Source organism: Vipera ursinii, assembly GCF_947247035.1.
Source record: "Vipera ursinii genome assembly, chromosome: 1".
In the NCBI taxonomy this organism is placed as follows: Eukaryota; Metazoa; Chordata; class Lepidosauria; order Squamata; family Viperidae; genus Vipera; species Vipera ursinii.
Genome location: NC_139512.1, coordinates 223,117,635 through 223,143,273, shown reverse-complemented (window position 1 = coordinate 223,143,273; position 25,639 = coordinate 223,117,635). Strand labels below are relative to the sequence as shown.

Sequence of the window (25,639 nt, the reverse complement as noted above, 5' to 3'; positions counted from 1 at the left end):
CTTTGAAAGACACTCAGATAAGGCACTGAACGAAACAGCAATTATTTTTGATCCTTGATGTTTAACATTATGGCTTAAGCCTACCTTCCCCAAATTTGGATCTTTCAGTGTTGAGGACTACAATTCCCAGCCACTTCAGTTTCTGTCCACACTGACTGAAAATTCTGGGATTCGCAGAGCTGATGAATCTAGAGGAAGACAGCCGAAGGCTGCCTTGAATGACCCTCTAAAAGTTCATGGCATTAGGTTCCGGCAGATTGCAATCCAGTTTACTTTATAATCCATGTAATTAATCACCTTTTAAATTTGTTTAATACAGTATTTCTAAATCCAGTCAAGACAAAGCATTCGTGTAAGATGTGTCTTTGGAGATTTTTCTGCTATCCCTATGGTCCTTCTGTTGGATTGGACTCTTTAGTCATAGTAATCTGTGTCAAGACAAAATCCCTGCTTTTTGGTGTTCGTATTCTCCTGGGTGATGTTTCCACATTTTCCTGTTTGTGTGGTTATCTCAAAAACCAGCATAAAACAAGAGAGGTTCCTGCACGCCTCGGTCTCTCTCGATAGCCTTGCTTAACTTATAGTTCCAGGATCCCCCAAAATCTGTGAAACAGCAGCACCTGGTGGCAAATGGCATGCATTGCGCTCCAGCGAGGAGTGCATTTTTGTTCCATGGGTTGCACTTTATTTACACCTTGAGTTATAACATTTTAAAAACAGATAGCAGAAAATACAAACATTTGAATAATTTTACCTTGTTTTCACACTGCTCAAACATCAGAATTATATTTTAATAGCCTTTTTTTGTGAGAGGGGCAATCTGCAGTCCTTCCTGAGTTGGACAGTTCTATAAATATCTGTATTTATCTTTTCTATTACTAACATATTACCCGTTTTATTTATAAAATTAAGACACCCACCCACCTCACTCTCAGAATGTCAGAGTTTTGCATACAGGTAGTCCTCGACTTACAACAGTTCGTTCAGTGACTGGGTACAATGGCACTGAAAAAAAAGTGACATGACCATTTTTCACATGACAGTTGAAGCATCCCCATGATCATGTGATTAAAATTCAAGTGCTTGGCAACCAACTCATATTTATGACAGTTGCAGTATCCTGGGGTCACGGTATCACCTTTTGTGATTTTCTGACAAGCAAAGCCAATGGGGAAGCCAGATTCACTTAACAACCATGTTGCTAACAACTGCAGCGATTCACTAAACAACTGTGACAAGAAAGGTCATAAAATGGGGAAAAACTCACTTAACAAATGTCTCACTTAATAACATAAATTTTGGGCTCAATTGTGATTGTAAATTGAGGACTGCCTGCATAATCTTTTTTTGTAATATTTTATTGGTTTTCCAATTTTACATTTGAGTATTTCAAAAGCAACGTGGTGGCTGGGTTAATCAATAATTCAAAAACAAAATCTTTAGTACAAATCTCAGGTTACATCATCAAATATTTCTTCTCTTTTTCCCTTAACATTTACTATCTCATATTCAAGCTAGTACATTTCTAATTGTATCGACTCAATGAAAATGTCATTACATTTATCGATACATTTTTAGCTTATACATATCTTAATTTGTCTTCATAAACAATCCATATCCTGTTATTAATTTTTACCTAATTTCTAATAACAGAAATTTACAACTGTGGTTGTAAATTGAGGACTGCCTGTATAATCATGTACTGTGTTGCATAAATATTTTTCATGTATCTTGCCTTTTTAATGAAAGCTTTTAACTCTAACTGAAGATTCTGCATGAGGATGTTTAATAAATTTTTACCTTCTAAACGCTAAAAACCTAATGAATGACCTTCACTGAACTGAAATGGGAATTACTTTTAATAACCCTTGAAAACCATTTCAGGAATAGAAGAAAGCCTTCTGATTCTCTAACTTTGAATCCAATCTGTCCTGTTTAAAATGATTTTGTGCACAAGTGGCAAAACTCCACTTTTTTATATTATAAGCAATATGAGAAAAATACCTTCCCTCACAGCAATCTCTCAGAATTGGAAAGCAGTCCCCTCAGATTGTAGTCTCAGATATTTTCAGCTTGCCTCTATGAACTGTTTTCCATTCCAAATGGATGATATGAAGCACACACACTACCTGACATTGGGTTTTTCTTGCCTTCCTAATTACATCTCTTCCTCCTATTTGGATATTATTATTTTGATAAGGCATACAACTTTGCTAGAACCTTGTAAATATTCAAACAAATAAAAGTATATTTGAGGATTATGGATCAAAACTAAGAGAACCATCAGGCTGTTGTTTCTTCCTCTTCTACATATACAAATATTTCAACATCTTTTTTCCTGGTTTGAGGTAAACCTTTGGTTGCTGTTTTGTCCAAAGCAGGACTGAACATTCCTCTTACAACATAAGATTGAATCTTGCGGTGCCACTAGCACCAAGTTTACATTACTTTTATTTTCATCTCTTTATCCATTTCAGATCCAGGACTTCGATTCTACTCGTATGAACTTCTCACATTTCATGTCTTCCTGGTATTAGTCTTTGCTTGCTTCTTGAACAGCAATGTGTTATATTACAACAACTCTGAGCTTGTAATTGCACAGCGCAATCCTATTCACATTTTCTTGAAAGCAAGCTTACTTGTTAGAAAGTAAAACTGTTTCAGACTGAGTTCAGTAACTTGCTCCTACATAAATATAGGAATACAATCTCAAAGTATTTACAAATGTTTGAAATAGAACCTAATGAACCCTTAAGCATTTAATTAAAAACCAGGAACAAGTCCATATGACAAATACAGCAACCCAAACTATTAAATTACACTTTTCATATAAAAGTTTGAATACAATGCCCACAAAATCCAAAAATTTACAACCAAGCAAACTTAGCATAGGCATTCACAAATTGGGAGAAATGACAAAATATGCATTGCAACGCAAACTGTATGATTTATATGCTTGCCTCAGATGTTGATATCTGCAGAAAGCTGACGGCTTGTACCATGTCACAATGCAACATTTTATCATTTTTGTTTTACTGAAGTTTGTACCAATGATTACTTTTGTACCATGAAAATGTTGCATAAACTGTTATATTGCTATGATAATTGCTAAATGAAAATTAATAATGGGTGGCAATTATGTAGCTAACTGGTACTTATTAAAATTTACTTGCTCATTTTGGCATATTTGATGCACAACTTATATTTTAAAACCTTGAACAATTCATTTCTTGAGCTATAATAAAACAGTACCTTAGAGAAACTCTAATAAACTTATGAAATGCCTTATGATTGCTTCAGAATGAATTAGTCTATATAGTGAAATACCATGTAAGAATTGGTCTAAAAGTGGGCTGAAAATGATTTTTTCATAGAATAAGAACATCAGATCACTTATAAAGGAATGTAAAACATCTCTAACTTCCAACCACAAGTTATTATGGGTGACAGAATATTTGGTGCCATAACCAGTTACAAAAGATATACTTATTTATTGACTTTTCTTATTTTCTCTACTTGCTTTCCTTTTCTGCTGTATTGTCTTTAGTTCTGTCATTACGTTCACTGTTTTATAAACCCAAGCAATCTGAAAAACAAAAACAAATGACATATGAAATTCAAGTGTTCTCATTTCTTCAGGGGCCTCTGTTTATGCAAATCTCCAGTCATAAGAGAAGATGCTATCAAGCTTGGTGAAAACCAATATTTGAAGTACTGACAATTTTTTCAAATGAGAACAAAACCTCATTAATAAGTACAGAATGTTATCAAAATAGTAGTGAATAAATAATAATCATTCTAAAACACATGGCCTTTGTTTCCTCAACAAAACACTCTGTCAATCTACCTTACTCACCTCACTACTTATGACTTTACAGATTACAGGTATAGTTTAATTTGCATAACCCTCTACAAGGGGGTTGAATTCCTGATCCTTTTTAGGTTTTCTATTGAAGCTTCTGAAACCCAAATAAACACAATTTGTCCTTCAAAAGGATGGTTTTGCTGGGTTTCCATTACTAACACACTTTAGTAGTTCAAATGGGTTACCAACTTGCCTGGTAACCAAGACCGACTGCATAGGATCAACATACGTCACACATGTCAAGATGTCACTAAAACGAGACAAGTGATGTAATTTACGTTATGATTATAGTGGCTACTAACTGCTAAGCTTGTAAGCCGCCCTGAGTCTTCGGAGAAGGGTGGGGTATAAATGGAATTAAAATAAATAAATAAATAAAATAAATGCCCGGGCATCAAACATTATGAAAGTATTACCAGACACCATGAATTGGAATTTTCTGTAATAAAACTTTTTTTTCCTGGTTCCTTTTGCATTTTGACTTGATGCCAACATTTTTAAGGCAAGAGATTAGCGCTTACCACTATGAGGATGGCATTTAGCAGTAATGGTGTTGAGAACACTAATGAAATAAACATTCCTTGGGAATCAAAGTACTGGTGCTTCGAGAAAAATCTGTAAAGGAGCAAAAATAAAAATAAACATCCTTGGTAAAAACAAACTCCATAAAAGACAACAGTGAATTAAACTAAAGACTAAAGGCTGCGTTCCAGATGGAAACATCTTTTAAGAGACAAGACTATACTCCTGAACTTTAAATAGCAAAAGTTTTAAAACTTTTTTTCCAGGTTATCATCTGCTGTGTGCTAGTTGTATCTCACTGGCCGCTCCTGAGCATTTGAGGCAGTTTATCCATGCAAGGCGGCAGAGGTCTCAAATAAATGCACGCTTAGAATCATGTTTCCAGTCCTCCTGCTGTTGAGCTTTGGTTTCTTCTTTCAGGAAGCCCAATTATACAAACGTTGGGCACAAGGTAGCAATCGGAAAGGAAGCAAAACCTATCTTTTTAAACATGCATTGTTCTGTGGCTTTTACAGTAGAGATAAAAAAAAAACCCAAGAAAAAAACCTAATGCATAGATAAAAATACAAAAAGGGGGAAAAAATAGAAAATGTTTTAAAAGGTGAAAAAATACAACAAAGGAAAAAGTATATCATTTTAACAGTAGTTATAATTTTATACATAGCTATTTAATGTGATTATTGTTCAAGTGCATGTGTATTTCTAATGCATTTATATAAGTATGGTTTTTTTTTGCCTACTATATAAATGAGTCCCCTTTTTCATTATATTTGCCATATGAAGTTACATCTAGAGGCAAACCACTTGTAGGCAGCAAGCGCAATCAGGCCCTTAATCCATTGGGTGAAAGAGGCCATACATTTATTTTTCCAATTAATACCAATTGTTGGTTTCAAATATGTAATGCTTGACAATAGGTTCCAGATTCAGAAAACTGAATCCTTTCTTGTTAAATTGTAATTGCATTTTCCGTAAAGACATTCTCCCAATTGAAGAATCCCACAGAAATTTTCTAAGCAAAGAGATTATTTTCTCAACCATTTTCTAAATATATAAACTGGGATTCCTTTCGGAATATAAATTAATTTGGAAACAATATTTATTTTGAAAGCGTTTTCCTTTCCCTAAAGGGAATGAGGATGACTCTGATTTATTAATGCCTGAAGAAACGCTCTCCATATTTTACTTATATTAGATGTTGCTGAGTTATATCTTTTAGTATAGACATACCTAAATATTTAATGAATTCAGTACAAATACAGAATTGATACACTTTAAATGGATGGCTAACCAATTTTCCATCTATACGCAGCTTGGTCAATGCTGCTTTTTTATTAAAAACATCTATCTTTTGCATCAACAGTGGGATGGTATTATAAAGTTTAGAAGTAAACAAAAAAAAACTGTCATCTGCAAATAAAACCAATTTGTGTTCAATTGAATGATGTACCATTCCAAGCCAAGCCAAGCATTCCACACAGATATTAAAAAACAAGAGTGAAAGTGGACATTTTTGTTGCTCTCTCTCACTAAACATTGGAAATGTAGGAGAAAATATCCCATTAATTTTCTCTTTAGAGGTGGCCAATTTATATAGTATCTTAATCCATTTTATGAATTCCAAAGGAAATCCAAATCTGTATATTTATTTTGTCAAAGGTCCAGTGGAAAAACCTATCTTGTTTCAGCTTCTTCTTGCCAAGTCATAGACTTCCTTTTGTTTTAAAGATTTAAAAAAAACAACCCAAACCCACACGTTGTATAGAAAACATTGGTGTTTCCCAGCATGAAAACATTTACTTCAAGAGAATGTTTACAGACTATACATTTGAATGCCAAAGGTTTAATGTGAAGCATACCAAAATCTCACTGATTTCACTAAGCAGAAAATTAGGCACATGCTCTGGTCTCCATTTTTAGAGTATTTGGAATGCAATATTTAAAGGAATTTAATGATTTCTGCCTGAGGTGGGTGGAATAGAACATTCTGTTGCTAAGCTCAATTTCCCATCAATACTAGGTAAAACGGCCAATGGTAATAGAACATGGGAGTGGCAATCCAATCATACTTGGAAAGCATATATGGTCCTCAACCTATGACCATTAACTAAGCCCAAAATTTCAATTGCTAAGCAAGACAGTTGTTAAATGAGTTGTGCCCCATTTTACGAGCTTTCTTGCCACAATTGTTATGTGAATCATTGTAATTGTGAAGTTAGTAACATGGTTGTTAAATGAATCTAGCTTCCCCATTGACTTAGCCTGTCAGAAGGTCACAAAAAGTGTTCACATGACCCCAGGATACCATAAGTCATAAATACATGGCAGTTGCCAAGCGGCTGAATTTTGATCATATGACCATAGGGATGCTGCAACGGTCACATCCATGAAAAATTGTTGCAAGTCACTATTTCCAGTGCCTTATAACTTCAAACAATCACTAAACAAATGGTTGTAAGCCGAGGAGTAGCTGTATTGCCAGTAACCCAGGAGAGGGGAAAAAGCAGAAGAGCACGAATTCAAGTCCTGCCTTAGCCATGAAAGCTAGCTGGGTGACTTGGGGCCCACTCACTCTCTCAGCCCAACTCGCCTCAAAGGGTCGTTGTTGTGAAAAAAATAAGAAGAGGAGGAAGACGTATAAGTTTTGCTGCCTTGAGTTATTTGTGAAAATAAGGCAAAAGGAATAGGTTTTTTAAATACAGTGTAATGTTTTGTGCAGTTGTTAAGATGTATCTTTCTCTCTATATATTAAAATAATGTAAAATAATGTAATTACCTCCAGTTTGCAGCAGCTACTTCATTTATGTATTCTGCACAGGATACCAGGATCACTAGAAAGACAAGTACAATTGCAGATTGCTAAAGGATCTTGAATCATCAGTACAACAGACTGGACAACTGGCATATAAAATATGTATCACCTCACAGAACGGAGGCTGGCATGGAAGCATTTCAGAAGGGGCCCTCCAGAGAACAAAAAGAAAGGCTTGGAGAAATACTTACATTAAGTTTACTTAATATAATCTTACAATGAATAACAGAGTAGTATTCCTAGTTATGCTTCTTTTCTGGACTACTTAACGTGCCTAACAATTTGTAAATGGTTGCTAACAAAGGTATTTGCTAAATGACAAGCTGTTGTCAACAGAAGGGTAGGTTTTGCATGCGTCAATCCCAAAATTACTTCACGTGCCCAAATGAAGTAGGAGCAGCACCTGGAATCTGCAATGTTACAGTATCCCTGCTAGGGATATTAATGAATGTTTTCAACACTTTTTGATTTGGGGAGGGTTAGAGCAGGAATTGGAGGCCTCTGGAAAGACACTATTCTTATTTCCAATTTTAAAATTTCACCTAAAACCTGCCAGGTAGTATGTTTGGAGGATGCTGGAGAGCAGTCCAGCTCTCCACATGCAAAATCAAATTCCAGAACTCTCCGTTTAGCATTACTCTGTAGTCAGACAAAATGTCAGCTAACATTCAACAATATCTAGAGGACAGTTCTTCATTTTTAAAATCAAGGATTATTACATGGTGGATATTTCTTTCCCAGTAAAGAGCTTTTTACATAATATACACACTTCAGCCCTATATTGATTTGACTTAAACTAGTGGAAACCTTCTGTATCTTTTCTTAGAAGAACTTTTAGATTTGTTTACATGTATTATTATAGCAAGATCAGATAACACAAGATTCTTTTATTCAATCTAGAAGCTATGCATATTATCCTATAGAGCAGTGATGGCGAACCTTTTAGAGACTGAGTACCCAAACCGCAACCCCAAACCCACTTATGTACTGTTGGGTGCCGGGTGGGCGTGGCCCATTGGGTGGGCATGGCTGCGGTGGTAACAGCAGACTGGTTGGGACTAAAAAGTTCAATCAATCAATTCCAACTTTGCGAGATCTTTTTTTCCCCCGCAAGAAGTTGAAATTGACTGATTGAATTTTTTTTTTTGCACACAGCGGCGGAGGCCTAAAGCAAAAAGGTTTTATAAAACCCAGCTGAAGGCCTAGGGCGACAGCGTGCATACCCACAGAAAGGGTTTTGTGTGCCACCTGTGGCACGTGTGCCACAGGTTTGCTACCACGGCTATAGAGTATAGATTCCAAGGAAACACTCAGGAGCTAATTCTCATTCATGAATTAATCATATACCTTTCTACCAACAGTAGAAAATGCTGTGGGGAAGATCTAATGGATTTAACTCCCAATTTCCCGTCTTGGGAGTGGAATTGTATCATGGAAATATTCCTGCCAGAACCTTAAGTAAGATTAAAGTCTAGCTTGGGTTCACAGATTGCTTTATTCAAAAGAAGAAAAGTGACCTCCATGTGCTCTCAGAATGGACAAAACAAAAAAATTCAGGACTTAAAAAAACAGGCTATGAAGGAATTTAAAAGGCCTTAAGTCATAACAAAATGTAATTTTCCCATTTCATCCCTTCAAGATTCCCCACTATTTCTTACCCCAACTGAGCCCATTTGGCAGTACTGCCCTATTCGACTCACAGCTATTCTGCCACAAAATACCCAGTGTTGCCATTCAATGGACAGAAAATACTCATTGCTGTATCCCTTTGAGTAATAGTATAGTGCTTGGTGTGATTTAGTATATTCAATAAGCCCAAAATTAGTGGTCTGTAAACCATGGTTAGTATATTGAATAGAATTTAGCCAGCTGTGTTTTATTCTATAAGCCATGGCTTAGTGTGACTTTTTATAGTCTAATCATTCTTAATAAACAAAGAACATACATACATGACCCTTAAATTGTGCCTTATCATCTATCAGAGAACAAATACGTCCACAGAAAAACTTCATATAATACTTACTGATAGACAGAAAAAGTCCTATTTGGAAACGGTAGTGCTGGAACGAAAGGTAAGTAAACAATAAGCAGACTATGTGGAAAAACACTAGAGTTAAAATCCATGGTTCAGACCAATCCGTGTCCTATGAAAAAATAGAAAATAAAGTTGTCAAAATTATAATTGCAGATGAGAGCCATTTGCTGACAAGAGAGTCCAAGCATGTTTGTTTACAAAATACAATGAATGAATGCAATCTGAAACTCATTAGAGTCCTAGGTCTGCCTTATATTTTTGCCCCAAGCAGGAGGCAGTTATTCAGGAGCAAACAAAGGTACACATAAAAGCTGAAATTTCACACTCAAAATTATTTTTTTGATTTTTTAAAGTTATCTCTGGCCAAGGTTTTCTCCCACCTGCGAGAAGTGTTTCACACATTTCTTCCTTCTAATTTGCAATTCCTGTATCTAAGTTTTTTGTAGGACACAACTTCTCAGTCTGCCTTTACTCCAACCTTGACTTGCTGTGTATATGTAGTCCTCAGCTTACAACCACAATTGGCCCCAAAACTTATGTTGCTGAGTGAAAAATGTGTAAAGTGAATTTTGCCCCATTTTACGACTTTTCTTGTCACATTTGTTAACTGAATCACTGCAGCTGTAAAATTACCAACAGTGAATATGGTTTCCCCATTGACTTTGTCTGTTAGAAGGTTGCAAAAGGAGATCACAGGACCACATGACACCGCAACCGTCATAAATGCAAGTCACTAGTCAAGCATCTGAATATAAATCATGTGACCATGGAGATACTACAATGCTCCTAATGCTCCTAAGTGGGAAAATTGGTTATGTCACTTTTTTCAGTGCCATGTAACTTTGAAAAGTCACTAAACGAACGGTTTCATGTCGAGGACTACCTGTACCTTCGTGGCCGTCCCAATCTCCCCTCCGGACGCTCATTGTGTGGCAAATTTAATTAATTTAACCCGATCCAGCTACTATTATAACCATGCCCCTCCCCGCGCGTGCCTTTTACCCACGCAGATGTCGAGACAATAACTATACTTGGTGCCGTGGAAGGGATTACAGATCGTAGTTGCCTGCCAATGCTGTTGCCCCGTCTTCCAGAAATCATACAGGGAGCGGGCAATTGAAAAAGCCAGCAAGCTCCTGCCTTGCTGTAAGCGGGAAGGTGGCAAAGAGGCGATTCCCCACGGGATTCTCTGAACTCCCCCCAGCATCCTTAAGTCTCTCCTTGAAGTTGCAAACTACCGCACCTTCGCCTAGTAAAGGTAAAGGTTCCCCCGCACATGCGTGCTAGTCGTTTCCAACTCTAGGGGCCGGTGCTCATCTCCGTTTCAAAGCCGAAGAGCCAGCGCTTGTCCGAGGACGTCTCCATGGTCATGTGGCCGGCATGACTAGACGCCAAAGGCACATGGAATGCTGTTACCTTCCCACCGTAGTGGTGCCTATTTTTCTACTTGCATTTTTACGTGCTTTCGAACTGCTAGGTTGGCAGAAGCTGGGACGAGTAACAGGCGCTCACTCTGTTACGCAGCACTCGGGATTCGACCCGCCAAACTGCCGACCTTCTGATCAACAAGCTCAGCGTCCTAACCCACTGAGCCACCGCGTCTTCGCCTACCAGGGTCCAAAAACAACCCCCCCCAATGTCAATGCAAAGGGCTCGTTTTCCTACGACCCCCCCCCCAAACCGCAAAGCACCCTTTTCTGGTTCCAACTCGGAAATAAGTCCACACGCGCGATCGTGCTCAGCCTAGCAAGAATCACCTCTCCCCGCTCCCTTCCTGCAAACCTTCCCAGCGGGAAGAGAGAAGCCTCCGCGGGCAGTTATTACCGTGAGGACCCTGCTGACCCCGATAGGCAGGCGCCCTGGAATTTCCATGATTTGGGATGAATTCCTCTGCCTCAGCCAAACATTCCACCCCAGTTTGTTGGCGGGGGATAAACAGAGGTTTAATATTAACCAAATAAGAGGAATGGCTCTACGTGCTAAAGGTTTGCAACGCTTCTTTGTCGCACTAACCGCTGTGCGGTCAGTTCCATCAGAAAGCCGGAAGTGTTTGTTGTAACTAATTTGAGCTGTAGTTCTTTGGGAGTGAGAGATGGGTATTCTCGCGAGAACCGACAAGCGACGGCTCTTCCCGACGCTTGGAGCGACTTGATTCTCGCGAGACTTCGGTAGGCTACGGGTATATAAATGGGGCAGGGCGGGCGTGTTGCGGCGTAAACCGTTGTGGGGCTGGTGGTTGTGGTTAGCGCGGGTTGATTTTGTGGGCATGGTTGCACGAAAGGCGGGAAGGGCGTTAAGGAAATGGGAACGTACAGCTTTGCTGAAGAAGGAGAGAAAAATTGAGAATGGCAGGAAAGCAAATAAGCTTTTAGAAAAATATTTTTGTAATTTGGAGCACAAATCCGCTTTTATAACAGCGTGTCTTGCGAGGGACACTAGGAAATTAAGGAGTTAGCTTTTTTTTTGAAGATACATGCAAGTTTGTTTAGATAAGCCTAACTTTGAGAGCGAGCCTCATTTCAGTGACTTTGTTTAAAAGAATAAAATTAACCATGAATTCCGTTGAAGCGCTATGTATACTACAGAACAGAAATAAAAAGAAGGCTGTTAGTGAAAGAGGCAGGATAAAGTGAGGAAAAAACCAGGAAGACGTCTATGAAACAAGCATGTAATAGTGTGATTGAAAAGCTAATATACAAAATTTTTTAATGAAAATAAGGATTTTAATTGGGTTTCCTTGAATTTTATGGGTGTGCAGTAATCTACATTAGTGTGCTACACCTCTTTCCACAAATCCTTGTTCCCGTCTAATTCTGGCTTATTTTGCTTAGCGTCTGCATAGTAGTAGTGAATCTTTTTAAAAGCAAAACTATAGTAAAGCTGAAATTGCTGTCCTGTGTAAGGCAAATGGTAGTTTACTGGTTGAGAATACCTTACAGCTGTTTGATTGCCTCATTTGTTGCAATCAAGTGCTCAAAACACCTAACAGGTTCTCAGTGTTTCCAGGTGCACAAAGTCTTTTTCTTCCAAGTTTTGCTTTGCCTGCAGGAATGTGGGGCCCTTCGAGAGTTCATTCTCAATTAAAACCAGCCATAGTACTCCAGCCCACAATTCCTACAAGTCTGCTTTGTGTTCCCCTTGTTAGCCAAACTCATATTGGGCTGCAGTTTTTCAAGCTGTGTTTAGGAGTGTTACTGTAGTTGAAAGATGAGTTTAATTCCAATTGCTCTTGTTGGGAAAACTTGCTCATTAGTTTGCTATCTTAATTGAAATGTAGTAATCTCAGAAAAATCTGAAATGTGTCTTAAGGGGAGAAGCCATATTGTGTAGCTTTTCCTGCAAATAGTGTTGGAGAGAGCAACCAGCAGGAGGATGTGTTGAGTGTGCCTATAGTAGCACTAGATAAAAGTTAGATTCAGCCCCAAATTCTGTCATCGAGCATTGTAAATAAGGCATTCAAGCAGCGTGTTATTGGGGAAAGGAAAAAGCACTTTAAAATCTGAACAGCTAAAGATAAATTTAGCCAGGTCAGGTAGTGTAGACGGTGATCTAGAATTGGTTAGCAAAGACATCTTTGTGTGTGATTACTGGAATGTGAGGATGAACTGTTGGAAAAGACCATAATTTGCCTGGGGAAATTTTAGCTCCACACAGTCCTAATTTGTTTTTTTGCTTTCCTGCACCAACTTAGGTGGCAACTTCACAAGCAAGCAATCTTGGCTTTATCCTCTAGCTTTGGAGTTTGGAAAAAATATCCAAAAAGACTACTTGAAAATCAAGATTATTTCCAAGCTTCCCCCCTTCCAAATCCTTTCTGGGTTACTTAACTTTGAGTCAGGTTTTTTCCCTGATGTTTTTCATATGCTGCTTCTCTGTTCCCAATAAACTGACTCAAGGTTATCCATGTGGGGCATGTTAGATCTTTGATTTTGGTAACCTGACTCCAGATTGATTTTGGGCTGCTAATACAAAGGAGTATAATGTAACAAATTCAATAAAAACACAGTGGCAGCCTGAACAATCCCCTTTTTCACTTAATAAATGATACCACGTGTCTGAAGGTGAATATGAATATATTAAAATGGTGTATTAAGAGTTCACTTATATTGTAAAGTTCTAGAATAAGGGTATAATGGGTTACAAATACAGTATTTGATTATTCCATACTCCATACATGAACTCAAGTTGAAACTAGTTACAGATAAAAAGCACATTTTTGTTTCAATAACAGATTCATAATCATTGCAAACATGCCACTGTAAGAACATTCATTCTTTGCTAAAAATGTAGCATGTTTTTATCTTGATAGTGAGAAATAATGGTTGATTAGCCAATAGGTCATATCAAAGCGCACAATATACCACAAAATATTGCACCATAAAGCCACCTGTATAAAATGGAATACAAACATATAATGAAGAAAAAAAATGTTTCTGTTACCCATTCAGTTTACTCCTATCAGACCCACATACATAGATTTAAACACTTATTCGAATAAAGGATTGCTACAAAAGCCAAGAGACCGAGTTCTAGTCCCACTTTGGGGACTAGAAAGCTGGCTGGATGACTTTGGGCCAGTTATTCTCTCTGCTCAACTCATCTCATTTTTTGTGGGAAAAACAGGAAGAAATACGTGTTCATTGCCATGAGTTACCTGTAAAGTAATAAAGGCAGGATAAAAATCTTAATAGGTCTAATTTGTAGCTCAGGATACAGTCTTTTTCTTACACAATTGACAATCGGATGTTATCTTTTATTGGAGTTATGCAAATACAAGTGTGTTCATTATAAGCGATTTGGTTAAATCTATTTAACCATTGTGTCCTGCTGCTTCAATCTTAGATGTGTAAATATCGCCCTGTTTAGGCTTTTTGGTCTTGAGATTTTGGGAAAATTGAAAATACTTTATACATCCATTTTGGTGTGCCAATCTTACTGAAGATGATCTGTACAGTATGGTTATAATTACAGGTTTTTCAGACAAGGTTCTGGGGTGGAGTGTTTGGTAGAAGATAGTCAGTTTCTAAGGCTGGAACAATGAATATTTCATGTTATATTCATAATTCCTATAAAATTCAGTTTTAAGTTACAATTGTTGCTCTGTATCATAGGGGTCATTATTGAACAAATTAATATGGTACTGATGATTGCATCTGTAAACCTAGCAACTACTGCTATGGACAATAAATTTAGTCTTTTCCTTTCATGTTTTAACTGGTGGGCTTGTGGACAACTGAGATCAGAATGAGGACTGTTTAACAGAGCTGCCCCAATTCAGGCTTTTACCAAGAACATTGGCTTGCAGTAATGATAACTAGGTGTAAGTGTAATATCCACTTGCAATGTGAGAAAAAGCACCTAATTGCAACACCAGTCCTTGCAGGGTAATGAAACGTCCAGTTGTTGCTGCTGTCCCTGAAAGCAGTAATGATAACTAGGTGTAAGTGTAATATCCACTTGCAAGGTGAGAAAAAGCACCTAATTGTAACACCAGTCCTTGCAGGGTAACAAATGTCCAGTTGCTGCTACTGTCCCTGAAAGCCACATAAAGACATGTGAAAAAGAAAGTGCACCCTCTGAGTTCTATGTTTTATGTATAGGGACATAGTAAAAATCATCTGGTCCTTATCAGTTCTTTAGGTAAACACAACCTCAGAATGAACAACATACGACATACTACACCAGGTTATTTTACAAAAAAAAGCCAACATGGAAAAGCCATGTGTGAAAAACTGTTTACCTTATGGTACAATAGCTTGTAAAGAACCACCTTTAACAACAATAGCTCGAAGTAATCATTTTCTGTATGACATTATCAGTCTCACATTGTGGGGGAATTTTGGCTCACTAACCTTTATTCAGTTCATTGAGTAGTTTATGCATAGCTCCCTTGAAGTCCTGCCACACCATTTCAGTCTGGCTGAAGTCTGGACTTTGGGCCAATGCAATAACTTGATTCTTTTTTAGCAATTCTGTTGTAGTTTTGCTGATATACCTAAGACTGTCCTATTGCATTGGCTTTAGCTGTCAGGCAGGTGGCCTCACATTTGACTCTGGAATGCTTTGGTATATAGAGGAGTTCATGGTTGACTCAGTGACTGCAAGGTGCCCAGGTCCTGTGGCTACAAAACAAGCCCAAATCATCAACACTCCAACTATTTTTTTAAAAAAAATTAAGTGCAAAAATTAAAAACATTGAATGTAATGTATTATCTTTGACATCTTTGTCTGATCATTCCATATTGGTAACTGCATGTGGTATATAAAGTATAGGGACGCAGTGGCTCAGTGGGTTAGGATGCTGAGCTTGTTGATCAGATGGTTGGCAGTTTGGCGGGTCGAATCCTGAGTGCCATGTAACAGTGAGTGCCTTGTTACTCATCCCAGCTTCTTCCAACCTAGCAATTCGAAAGCACGTAAAAATGCAAGTAGAAAAATAGGGACCACTACGGTGGGAAGGTAACAGCATTCCATGTGCCTTTGGCGTCTAGTCATGCCGGCCACATGACCACGGAGACGTCCTCGGACAAGCGCTGGCTCTTCGGCTTTGAAACGGAGATGAGCACCGGCCCCTAGAGTTGGAAAGGACTAGCACGCATGTGCAGGGGAACCTTTACCTTTTTATATAAGAAAGTAAATATTACATACTTATATACAGCTATAAATTTCCAGTTAACCTTTTTCTACTTAAATCCATTCTATCGACTTCCTTCTTTTTTCCCTCCATTTGTAAAATTTATTCCATACTATGTAATATTCTGTTTCATCCTGATCTTTCAGTTCTTTTGTCATCTTGTCCAGTTCTGTGCAATACAAGATTTTCCTTATTAGCACATCCCCACTAGGAGCCTCAGCTGCTTTCCAGTTTTGAGCAAACAAAATTCTTGCCGCCGTTATAACATGTATGATTAAGTATGTATCGGCTTTGTTAGCATCTCTGGTTTGTATTGTATTTTTTGACCCGTCATTTCCATTATCCATTTCCAAACCCTAAGCCAATAAATCTGTACTACTTTGCAAGCCCACCAGACATGAAAATATGTACCCTTTTCTTTCTTACATTTCCAACAGGGTGACTAACCACTATACATTCTTGCAAGTATGGCCGGTGGCAGGTTCCACCTATAAAGCATCTTATAGTGGTTTTCTTTATAAGGTGTTGCTTAAAGTAATTTTATTACGTTCCCAAATTTGCTGCCATTGATCCAAATTTATAGCATGTCCCAAATTATTGCCCAGGTGACCATCGTTTCTTTAACTTGTTCCTCATAATTTATATTCTAACATATATGTTTTTAATTTGTTTTTTCTCCGAACCTAGTAATATTTTGTCAAGCCCCATATCTTGTCTATTAATTCCCCACTCTTGTCTTTCACATACCTCGCTTCCATTTGAAGATAGGACCACCATTCCAAAACTATTCCCTGCTGTCTCAACTCTTGTCTTTGCTTTAGATGACCTTCCTCTGACAAAATGTCTTTATATGTGATAACTTTATCTTGCCTATATAAGTTGGGGTATGTGACTGCTTCTAATGGTGAAAGCCAACCTGAAGCTTCTATATAGTGTTGGCATTTAACAGTATTCCAGCTTTTTATTAGCTCTTGCCGAACTTTGTGTCTCAGGAAGTATTGGTGGTTCCTGTTTTTCCCCTGTCCATAAGTGGGCATGCCAACCCTGCTTGAAGGTCATGCCCTTCTAAATATAAACATCTTTTGTTTTCCAGAGTGATCCAGGTCAGGGCTGCTGCTTGATAATACAGCTCCCAATCTGGAAAACCTAATCCCACCCTCTCTTTGGCATCCTGTAGAGACTTGTTTTATTCTCGCCTTTCCTTGCCACATGAAATCTAAAGTTAATTTATTCAACTCTTTAAAAAATTTATCTAATTGGATTGGAATATTTTGAAACAAGAATATCATTTTAGGTAGAATGTTCATTTTCACTGCTGAGATTCTTCCAAGAAGTGAAATTTAGGTTTCTCCAGTGGTATAAGTCAACTTTTATTTGCTTTACTAATTTTCCATAATTGTCCTCTTTGATTGATGAGATACTTGCAGAAATAACAATTCCCAGATATTTTATTTTAGGAACTATTTGTATACCTTTTTTTTTTGCAAGATTTTCTTTTTGTGTATTGGTCATATTTTTAGCTATGACCTTTGTTTTGTTTCTATTTATTTTCAAGCCTGCCAAGTCTCCATACTCCTCCAGTATTTCAAATACGGTAGTTTCTGACCTGATTGCTCTGGATCTTCCAATATAAATACTAAATCATCAGCATACGCCTGGAGTTTGTAATTTCCTTCTTAATCTCAAGCCCTTTGATCTAGTCCTCTTGCCTTACTACTCTAGCTAAAATTTCCAATGTGTATATAAATAGCAACGGCGAGAGAGGACATCCTTGTCTTGTACCTTTCTGAATACTAAATTTATTAGGGCCTCATCATTTATTATAATCTGAGCATTCTGTTCAGAGTATATTGCAGTTATTACATTTAGAAAGTTTTTACCGACATCCATTAGCTTCAGTTGTTGAGTCAAAAATAACCAATTGACATTATCAAATGCCTTCTGTGCGCCAAGAAACAAAAGTGCCACTTGGTGGTCGCTATGGAGTTCATAAAATTCAAAAACGTCTATAATTGTTCTTATATTCCACTTAATCTGCCTGTTCGGTAGAAAATCATTTTGGTCACAATGTATAAAGTCAGTTAAGTAATTTTTAAATATCTGCCATTATTGACGCAAAAATCTTGTAGTCAGCGTTTAGTAGGGAGATAGGTCTGTAATTTGTTCTTTCCGCATCCTCTTGGTATTAGTACTATGTTCGCCTCTGACCAGGATTTAGGTATTTTAGCTTTGATTAAAACTGTATTGAAAACTTCTAGTAGGTATTGATTAAGTACATTTTGTTTCTCTCTGTACAACTCTGCTGGTATTCCAAATGGACCGGCCGCCCTGTTCTTTTGTTTACTTATAGCCTTAGTTATTTTGGATATTCTTATTTCCTCATTTAACATAGCTTTTATTTCCTCTGGTATCTTTGGTAGGTCTGCCTTTTCCAGATATTCTGTTATCCTTTCTGCTCCTTTCTCCCTCATTCCTCTTATATAGTTTTTCATAATATCTTTGAGCAATTCTTCTTTTGGTGATGTCATATTGAGTCTCCTTCCTCATCTTGCAAATTAATAATCTGTTGCTTCTCTTTCTGTCTTAGTTTATATGCCAACCATCTTCCAGGTTTATTCGCATGTTCAAAATTGTTTTGCTTGGCTGCCTTAAGGTGCCTCCAACTAGTTTGATTGGTATGAGATGTTTATGCTGATACGCTGTGTTTGGTTTTGGTTTTCGCCAAATGTGGCACTGTGCATTATGGCCTAACATATCCACTTTGGTATCATCTGACCAAAGGACAGAGTTCCAGAAGTCTTCTGATTTTTTTTCAGAGGCAACTTTGCAAACTTAAGCCGTGCTGCCATGTTTTTTTTAGAAAGAGGCTTTCTCCTGGCAACCCTTCCAAACAATACATATGTTCAGTCTTTTTCTAATTGTACTGTCATGAACTTCAACATTTAACAAAAGGTAACTTGAGGCCTGTAGAGTCAGAGACGTAACTTGGATAGATAAAACATTGGCAAATAACCCAGCAAGCCCAGTAAGCTGCATCTGGAATGGTCCAATTCAGCTCCTGTTGAGACCATAGCTAGTGAAGGCATGAAGACAATATTTTGGTTCATTCTCCTGAAAGCAGTGTATCGCTTCAAGAAACAACTTTTATCTCTTGAACCGTTTATACACTTGTATAACAAATTTGTCTTTTATGTGCGGGTTTTTTGCACCCGGCGGGCTCCTCATGAACTTGCCACGTCTCTGACTGTCCTCGGGATGAGGGCCCAGACGGAAGTCCTAAGCTCTCTTTTATTGGATACATAGGTTACAAAGTCAGCAAGTCAATATACAACACCAATCACAAAGTTACAACACAAGCAGTCAAATGGTTACATTTCAGTTATTGCCATATATGGAAGCTCACTGTTCTTGCCTACTTCCTTGTACGCGTTCCAACAGATTATCCCGTCTGCACGTAGCAGGAGTATATGATTTACCTGAAACTTATCTTTGCCTAAGCCAGACCTGCGCCACTTTACAAGCCTTATTTTGTCATATATCTACATCTCCTTTTTTGTTCTATACAGCTCTAACTGTTCCATGGAACAGTCAATGCTCGGAAACGTGTGCAGAGATGCAGAGTAGTTCAAGACCAATTGTTTGTCCCTTGCTGTGTCCTCATCAAGGACCAACATTAGAGAGGCTCCATCAATGGCACGATCTTCAATGTCTGGGTCAAAATCTTCTTGAGGCAATAAATGATATTTTTGCTGCCATAAAGCGTTCACATGTTTAATTGCATGTTGTTCTGCTATTAAAGAAATACTATTGGATATAGTTCTAACAAAAATAGGTAAAACACAAGGCAAAATAATACATCCTAAAGCAATCATGCCAATTAAAGCTACAATAGCTTGTAGACCAGGTAATTTTGGAAACCATGAGCCAAAAATTTCTTGAAAATTAAAACCATTCCATGTTTGAACAGGGACATGAGCTAGTTTAACCATTTTATCTGCAATTTCCTGAATCACTTTGCCACTATCATCGATCTCAATACAACAATTTGTAAGATTAAATTTGCCACAGACCCCCCCTCTTTGGCTAATAAATAATCCAGGGCCAAACGATTTTGCATAATATATGTTCTTGATTTAGCACTTTCTTTTGCCAAATGGGTCATGGCCGAGACTGTTTCATTAGTGATAATTTCAAGAACTGCTTGGAGCCAAATCAAACGATTAAGCAAATAAATTGGGGTCCTATAACCATAGGTCCCATCCTCTGCCCAAGTTGCAGGTCCATAATAGTGGATTATACGCTTAGGGGGCCACTCATTGTCGTTCCAAACACCCCTATGAATGTCTTTTGTGTCCCGTTTACTGCGTATGTTTCCAATTTCTTCATAAACTGGAACACCCAACACTTGTTGCTGTTGAAGGGGCAAAAGAAAAAAACTAGGCCTGATGGCTCCTAAAACACAAGAACCATACCAATCCTTGGGAAGAAAATTATAAGCAAAACGCCCACAAATCCAATATAGGCCGGTAGGAGTTATCATTTTCTGGGGTCACAAGGAAGGTCATGTTAGTCATTTGTTCCAATGTACAGTTGGGCTGTGAATCTGAAGACCCTGACCACCAAGTATTTTCCCAAGTTCCTTTGCATCTTAATGAGCCCACGTTACTATGTCTAGAATCAGTCTTGTTACGTTGGTAACAAATGTTGTCTACTGAGTTGGTAGTTATAGCTCAAATTTCTTTCCCTTTTTGATCAAAAGTGTAATTGGCCTGATTTTCTAACACCTGAGTATGATTAGGTTCGTGGGCTTCCCATGGCCATTGTTCTCCCATATTGGTGCCCCTGCACACAAAACAATTTTTGACTGTGAGTTCTTTTGCAATGGTCTCTGCCAAGACCAAAAACATGTTCTGAGCTTTAGGGGGAAGAACTAACCCATCAATTTTCTGGATCTCTTGATAATATGAATGAAATAGTGATTGACTAATTGGCTCTAAATTATGCTGAATAATTTGAATTGTTAAAATTACACTGGGGTCTGAGCCTGTTCCGTCTATTCCCAACCCATATTCATTATTTACTCCTTTCCAAGAATGTGATCCCAACCAGTTTTTGGGGACCGGAAAGGTCAAATTAATTAAATTACAGGTATGCTGGTAGCAGGAGGAGTTTGCTGGCAATCTGGTAACATAAAGTCTCTTATGCTGATTATTCTTGGGGATGGTATCTGATCGAACATCCATTCCTTGGGACTGAAAATCCACACATTTCCAGTTCCCACGATAGGTACCTTTGCCGCAAGAATCATGTTGGTTGGATCGGCGGGCACAGATATACTTTTCATTGCTGGAGTATGTTCTTCGCCATGCCAAAGATCCATACTCGTTGGTTCCTTCATCCATTGATTTACAGGCATCAAAAACAACAGACTGAGAAATTTCTATGTCATAAAAGTCATGACTTACTAAAATAATTGACCCTGCTTCAATTGTTATGGTGTATCGATGTGTGGGTCCTTTAGGATCAAAACATTTAACCTTGCCAGTGTCATTACAAATGGAGTATGAAGTTCCATTGTAAGTGCACTGTTGTGATAGTTTTGTCTTGCATGACAATTGAGTATGAAAAATCAATGTTTTAGTTATAGTTGTGCCTTGTTTGGTGTTAACGATACAAAGTTCACATTGTCCTTCGGTCTGAGGCACAGCGGAAGCAGCCCGACGATGGTGAAAAGACTGCTGAAGCTGTCCTGTTGTCCTCAAGCGACGGTGTAAATACAGCAACATAGGGGAAATTGGAGGCTTGGCAAAGCTGTCTATTGACATTACTTCAACCCAGTCTTGAAAATATTGTCTTTGACTAAATCCTTGACAAAAATAATAACCAACAGTTCTTGGGCTGACAACAAGTTGTAAAACCATTTTACAAGAGTGGTGCAAATAAAAAACATTCATTGGAAGACACAACAGGTTGGTCATCCTTGGTTCAAATAATAGGACAAAAAGGCTGTGTAGGATCAGCACATGTGATGTTGATGACATCGCCTGTTGGTCGAAAAGACTGAGGAGGGCCCATCCAAACAGAGCATGTCAGGGCTCTCGGGGTTCTGAAATGTTGCCAATTCACTTTAACCCCAGACCAATAGTCTTCAAAATTGTCAGCGATGTCATAACCAAAGCACCAATAACTAGCAGTCCGATTGGCCATGGGTGGAAAAAGAACCAGGGTTAAAACCGAGCCTTGAAAAAAAATTGTGTGAAAAGAGTCATTTATAACTGGAACAAATGTTATAGGTGTTAGCCATAACAAGGATTGTGATGAAATGGCCGACAAATTGGAGGCACAATGAAACACTGCAGGCTGGGTAGGTAATAAGGTTTGATACCTGGGGTAAGCTTGCAAATCAAAATGTGTCTTTTTAATGGTATGAGTTAGTGGTGTCAATGAAAAGCTGATAAAAGTCACAAACCATGCTGTCATCTTTAGTGGGTTCTGCAGTTGTTTTTGTGGAGGCACGATACGGACAAACATGACGACCGGGGACCCACAGCACTCTGGCAGTTGAACAGCTGCGTAGCCTCTTCCCCAAGTGAGGAGGTCTGCAGGCCTTTCCAAGTCAGGTCTGGAAGTTGGCGGTACCACACTTTGGGTTTAGGCTGATCTGCAACTGGAGATGAAAAATGCCGCTCTGCAGCCGTGGTTAATGGATGACCAGTCAAATTAGTAAAGTTCAAAGTATAAAGACAAAGATTAAAATATTTTGCACTGCTGGGAGGTTGGGGTTTCGTTTCCCTCCGTTCTGATTTTTATAGCAATCTAAAGCATGTTTAAATGTTTGGTTAGCCCTTTCCACCAAGGCTTGGCTTTGATATGGAATTCCAAATTTGTGCGTTATTTGCCAATGATGACAAAATTCAGCCATGGCTTGACTGCTGTAGGCAGGGCCATTATCTGTTTTGAGTTCTTTTGGACATCCCAGCACTGCAAAGGTCCAAATACAATGATTAATGACATGTTTGGTGGCTTCTCTTAGGGGGTTGGCCATGATGAATCCTGAAAAGGTATCAATTGAAACATGCAAATACTTCCATGGGGTGAATGGTGCATATTGTGTAACATCCATTTGCCAAATTTGGCAAGGCTCCAATCCCCTTGGATTAACACCCATAGGGATTGCAGTTGCTTGTTGACTACAGGTTGGACACTGCTGGCAAATTGCAATAGCTTCTGCAGCAGTGATGCCAAACTGCTTCTGCAATGCTTTGGAATTTTGATGAAAATATGAATGACTTTCCCAGGGGGTAAGGGGTTGCAAAGAACAGGCCGAAGGTCCGGAGGCAGCCTGATCTGCAACATAGTTTCCCTCTTGCAAAAAACCCGGGAAAGGCTGATAACTACGAATGTGAGCAACAAAAACAGGATGCTGGCGTTCAAAAAGCAAATTCTGCAAGGTTAATAACAAATCTGGTTGAATGGATGGGGATAAATAAGATCCATAAATCACTTGAATTGTGTGATAAACATAAAGGCTATCCACAATAAGATTCAAAGGTTGAAATGAAAAAATTTGACAGGCCAAAATTGAAGCAGCAAATTCAGCTTTCTGAGCTGACCGCTGGGGTGTTATTTGCTTGGTTATCCATTGACCATGCTCCAACCAGGCACAGGCGTCACACTCCTTGCTCCCATCTGCAAAAACTGTAACAGCCGAATGCAGGGGATGAGGAGACAAGGGTGACAACCAGTCAATGGGTGCGAACAACAGTGGGAACAATTTGTAAATGATAATCAGTTGGTGGATGACAAGAAACTTTGCCATGCCAATCAGCTAATGAAAATTGCAATTCACTTGAAGTTTGAAAAAATGATTCCCAAATTTGCAAAGACATAGGCACAAAAAGGGTATCTATTTCCAAGCCAATTAATGATCTTATTCGTTGCCGAATTTTAAAAATCAATTGAGCCATTTGCGATTCTCTTGTCAAAATTGAAACTTTTGGAGTGTGAGACAAATGAATCCATTCAAGGATTTTCAATTTTTCAGCACATTGAACAACTGCAGCACTAAAAAGTCCTGGTGTGCTTAAAATGATGGCAGAAAAAGGAACATTAACAATCATGCAATATACCCAAACTTGTTTCAATGCATCATTCACTGTTAAAGTTTTAACATGCTGTTCTGATAAATTTTGTCTGCTGGATGTTTTCCTAAGCTTAAAGCATTAAAGGAGACAAATCTGATGTTAAGGACAAATATGGTCTTGCCCAATTAATAGTTCCCAAATATTGTTGCAATTGTACCAATGTTGGTTCCGGAGGCAAAAATAATTTTGGAATATAGGGATAAGCTGCTGTGGACAAAAGCTTATGGCCTAAATAGGAATAGGGTGACATGTTGAACCTTTTGTGGACTGACAAAAAAACCAAACTGATTTAAAATCTTTATTAAAAAATCAAAAGTTGCCATAACAGTTCCTTTAGGGCCTGGTGCTGCAATTAAAATATCGTCCATATAGTGACAAACCAAAAAATGTGGATACTTATCACGATATGGTTGTAGCACTTTTGCCACGTACCATTGACACATAGTGGGGCTATTGAGCATGCCTTGAGGCAAAACTTTCCATTGATATCTTTGAGCAGATTCTGAATTGTTAAAAACTGGCAATGTAAAAGCAAAAGGTTGTCTGTCTTCTTTACACAATGGGATAGAAAAATGCATCTTTTAAATCAATCATTAAATCATAATTTTGAGGAATTAAATTTGGATTTGGGAGTCCTAGCTGCAATGCTCCCATTGGTTGTAATACAGTATTTATTGCTCTAAGATCATGCAAGAACCTCCATTTTCCTGACTTTTTAATTACAAAAACTGGAGTATTATAAGGGCTATTAGAAGGCTCAATGTGATCACTATCCAATTGTTCTTTTACTAATTGCTTTGAAGCTTTTAATTTTTCCTGAGTTAATGGCCATTGATCTACCCAAACGGGCGTATCAGTTTTCAGATGAAGCTTTAAAGCTTGGATAGTTTGAGGCATGTTACTCAAGCGTCAATTTTGCTTGAAATTGTGACATTAAACCCCTACCCCACAAATTGGTGTGAATAGGTAGAACCACAGGTTCAAAATATGCAATGGAAGAAACAGGTATCACCACCGCCTCCTTCAAGACGGCAGGGAAACTACCCTTACTCAAAGAGGCAGATATAACCACCTGGAACCAGCCTTGTGTCCCCTCCCGGGCTGCATAAACCAGCCAGGAAGGGCACGGGTCCAATAAATAATGTGGTGGAGGTCAACCTCTCCATAATCCTGTCCACTTCCTCCGGGGTCACAGAATCAAACTCCTCCCAGATAACATCGACAAGACCGCCCGTGTCCTGATCGTCAGACTCTGCCCAGTTGGAGTCTAGACTGGTCCTAATCTGAGCGATTTTGTCCGACAGATGTTGACTAAACTCCTCGGCACAACCCTGCAAGGGCTTCTCCCTCACCTCCTGATTAAGGAGGGAGCGGTTCACCCTAAACAGGGCGGCCGGGCGGATATCTGCGGACGCAATAAGGGCAGAGAAGTAATTAGACCTTGCCGCCCTTATCGCAGCGAGATAAGACCTAATATAGGTTCTTAGTCGCAATCGGTCGGATTCAGATCGTCTGGACCTCCAACAGCTCTCTAGGCCCCGTCTCCGACGCTTCATCTCCCGAAGCTCCGCGGAGAACCATGGAGCTCGCTGGGATCTGCACCGGGTCAGGGGCCGCAAGGGTACAA

The 25,639-nt window shown here is 38.6% G+C and overlaps 1 protein-coding gene across 1 annotated transcript; it reads right to left on the bottom strand.

The window, feature by feature from the left end:
* Window positions 1-301: 301 nt before the first annotated feature.
* Window positions 302-11,286, bottom strand: TMEM18 (transmembrane protein 18). The gene is made up of 5 exons (XM_083354072.1): window positions 11,059-11,286; window positions 9,223-9,343; window positions 7,164-7,218; window positions 4,387-4,480; window positions 302-3,586 (listed from the first exon to the last, which is right to left on the bottom strand). The coding sequence occupies exons 1-5, from the start codon at window positions 11,104-11,106 to the stop codon at window positions 3,491-3,493; spliced, it is 414 nt and encodes a 137-aa protein (XP_083210198.1). The 5' UTR covers window positions 11,107-11,286; the 3' UTR covers window positions 302-3,490.
* Between the last annotated feature and the right edge of the window lie 14,353 nt (window positions 11,287-25,639).

Coding starts and splice junctions, on each gene's coding strand:
- TMEM18 (XM_083354072.1), bottom strand. CDS start 11,106: ATGGAAATTCCAGGGCGCCTGCCTATCGGGGTCAGCAGGGTCCTCACG. Junction 7,219..9,222: donor AGGACTTTTTCTGTCTATCA/GTAAGTATTATA, acceptor TTGTCTTTCTAG/TGATCCTGGTATCCTGTGCA. Junction 4,481..7,163: donor GTAGCTGCTGCAAACTGGAG/GTAATTACATTA, acceptor GCTCCTTTACAG/ATTTTTCTCGAAGCACCAGT.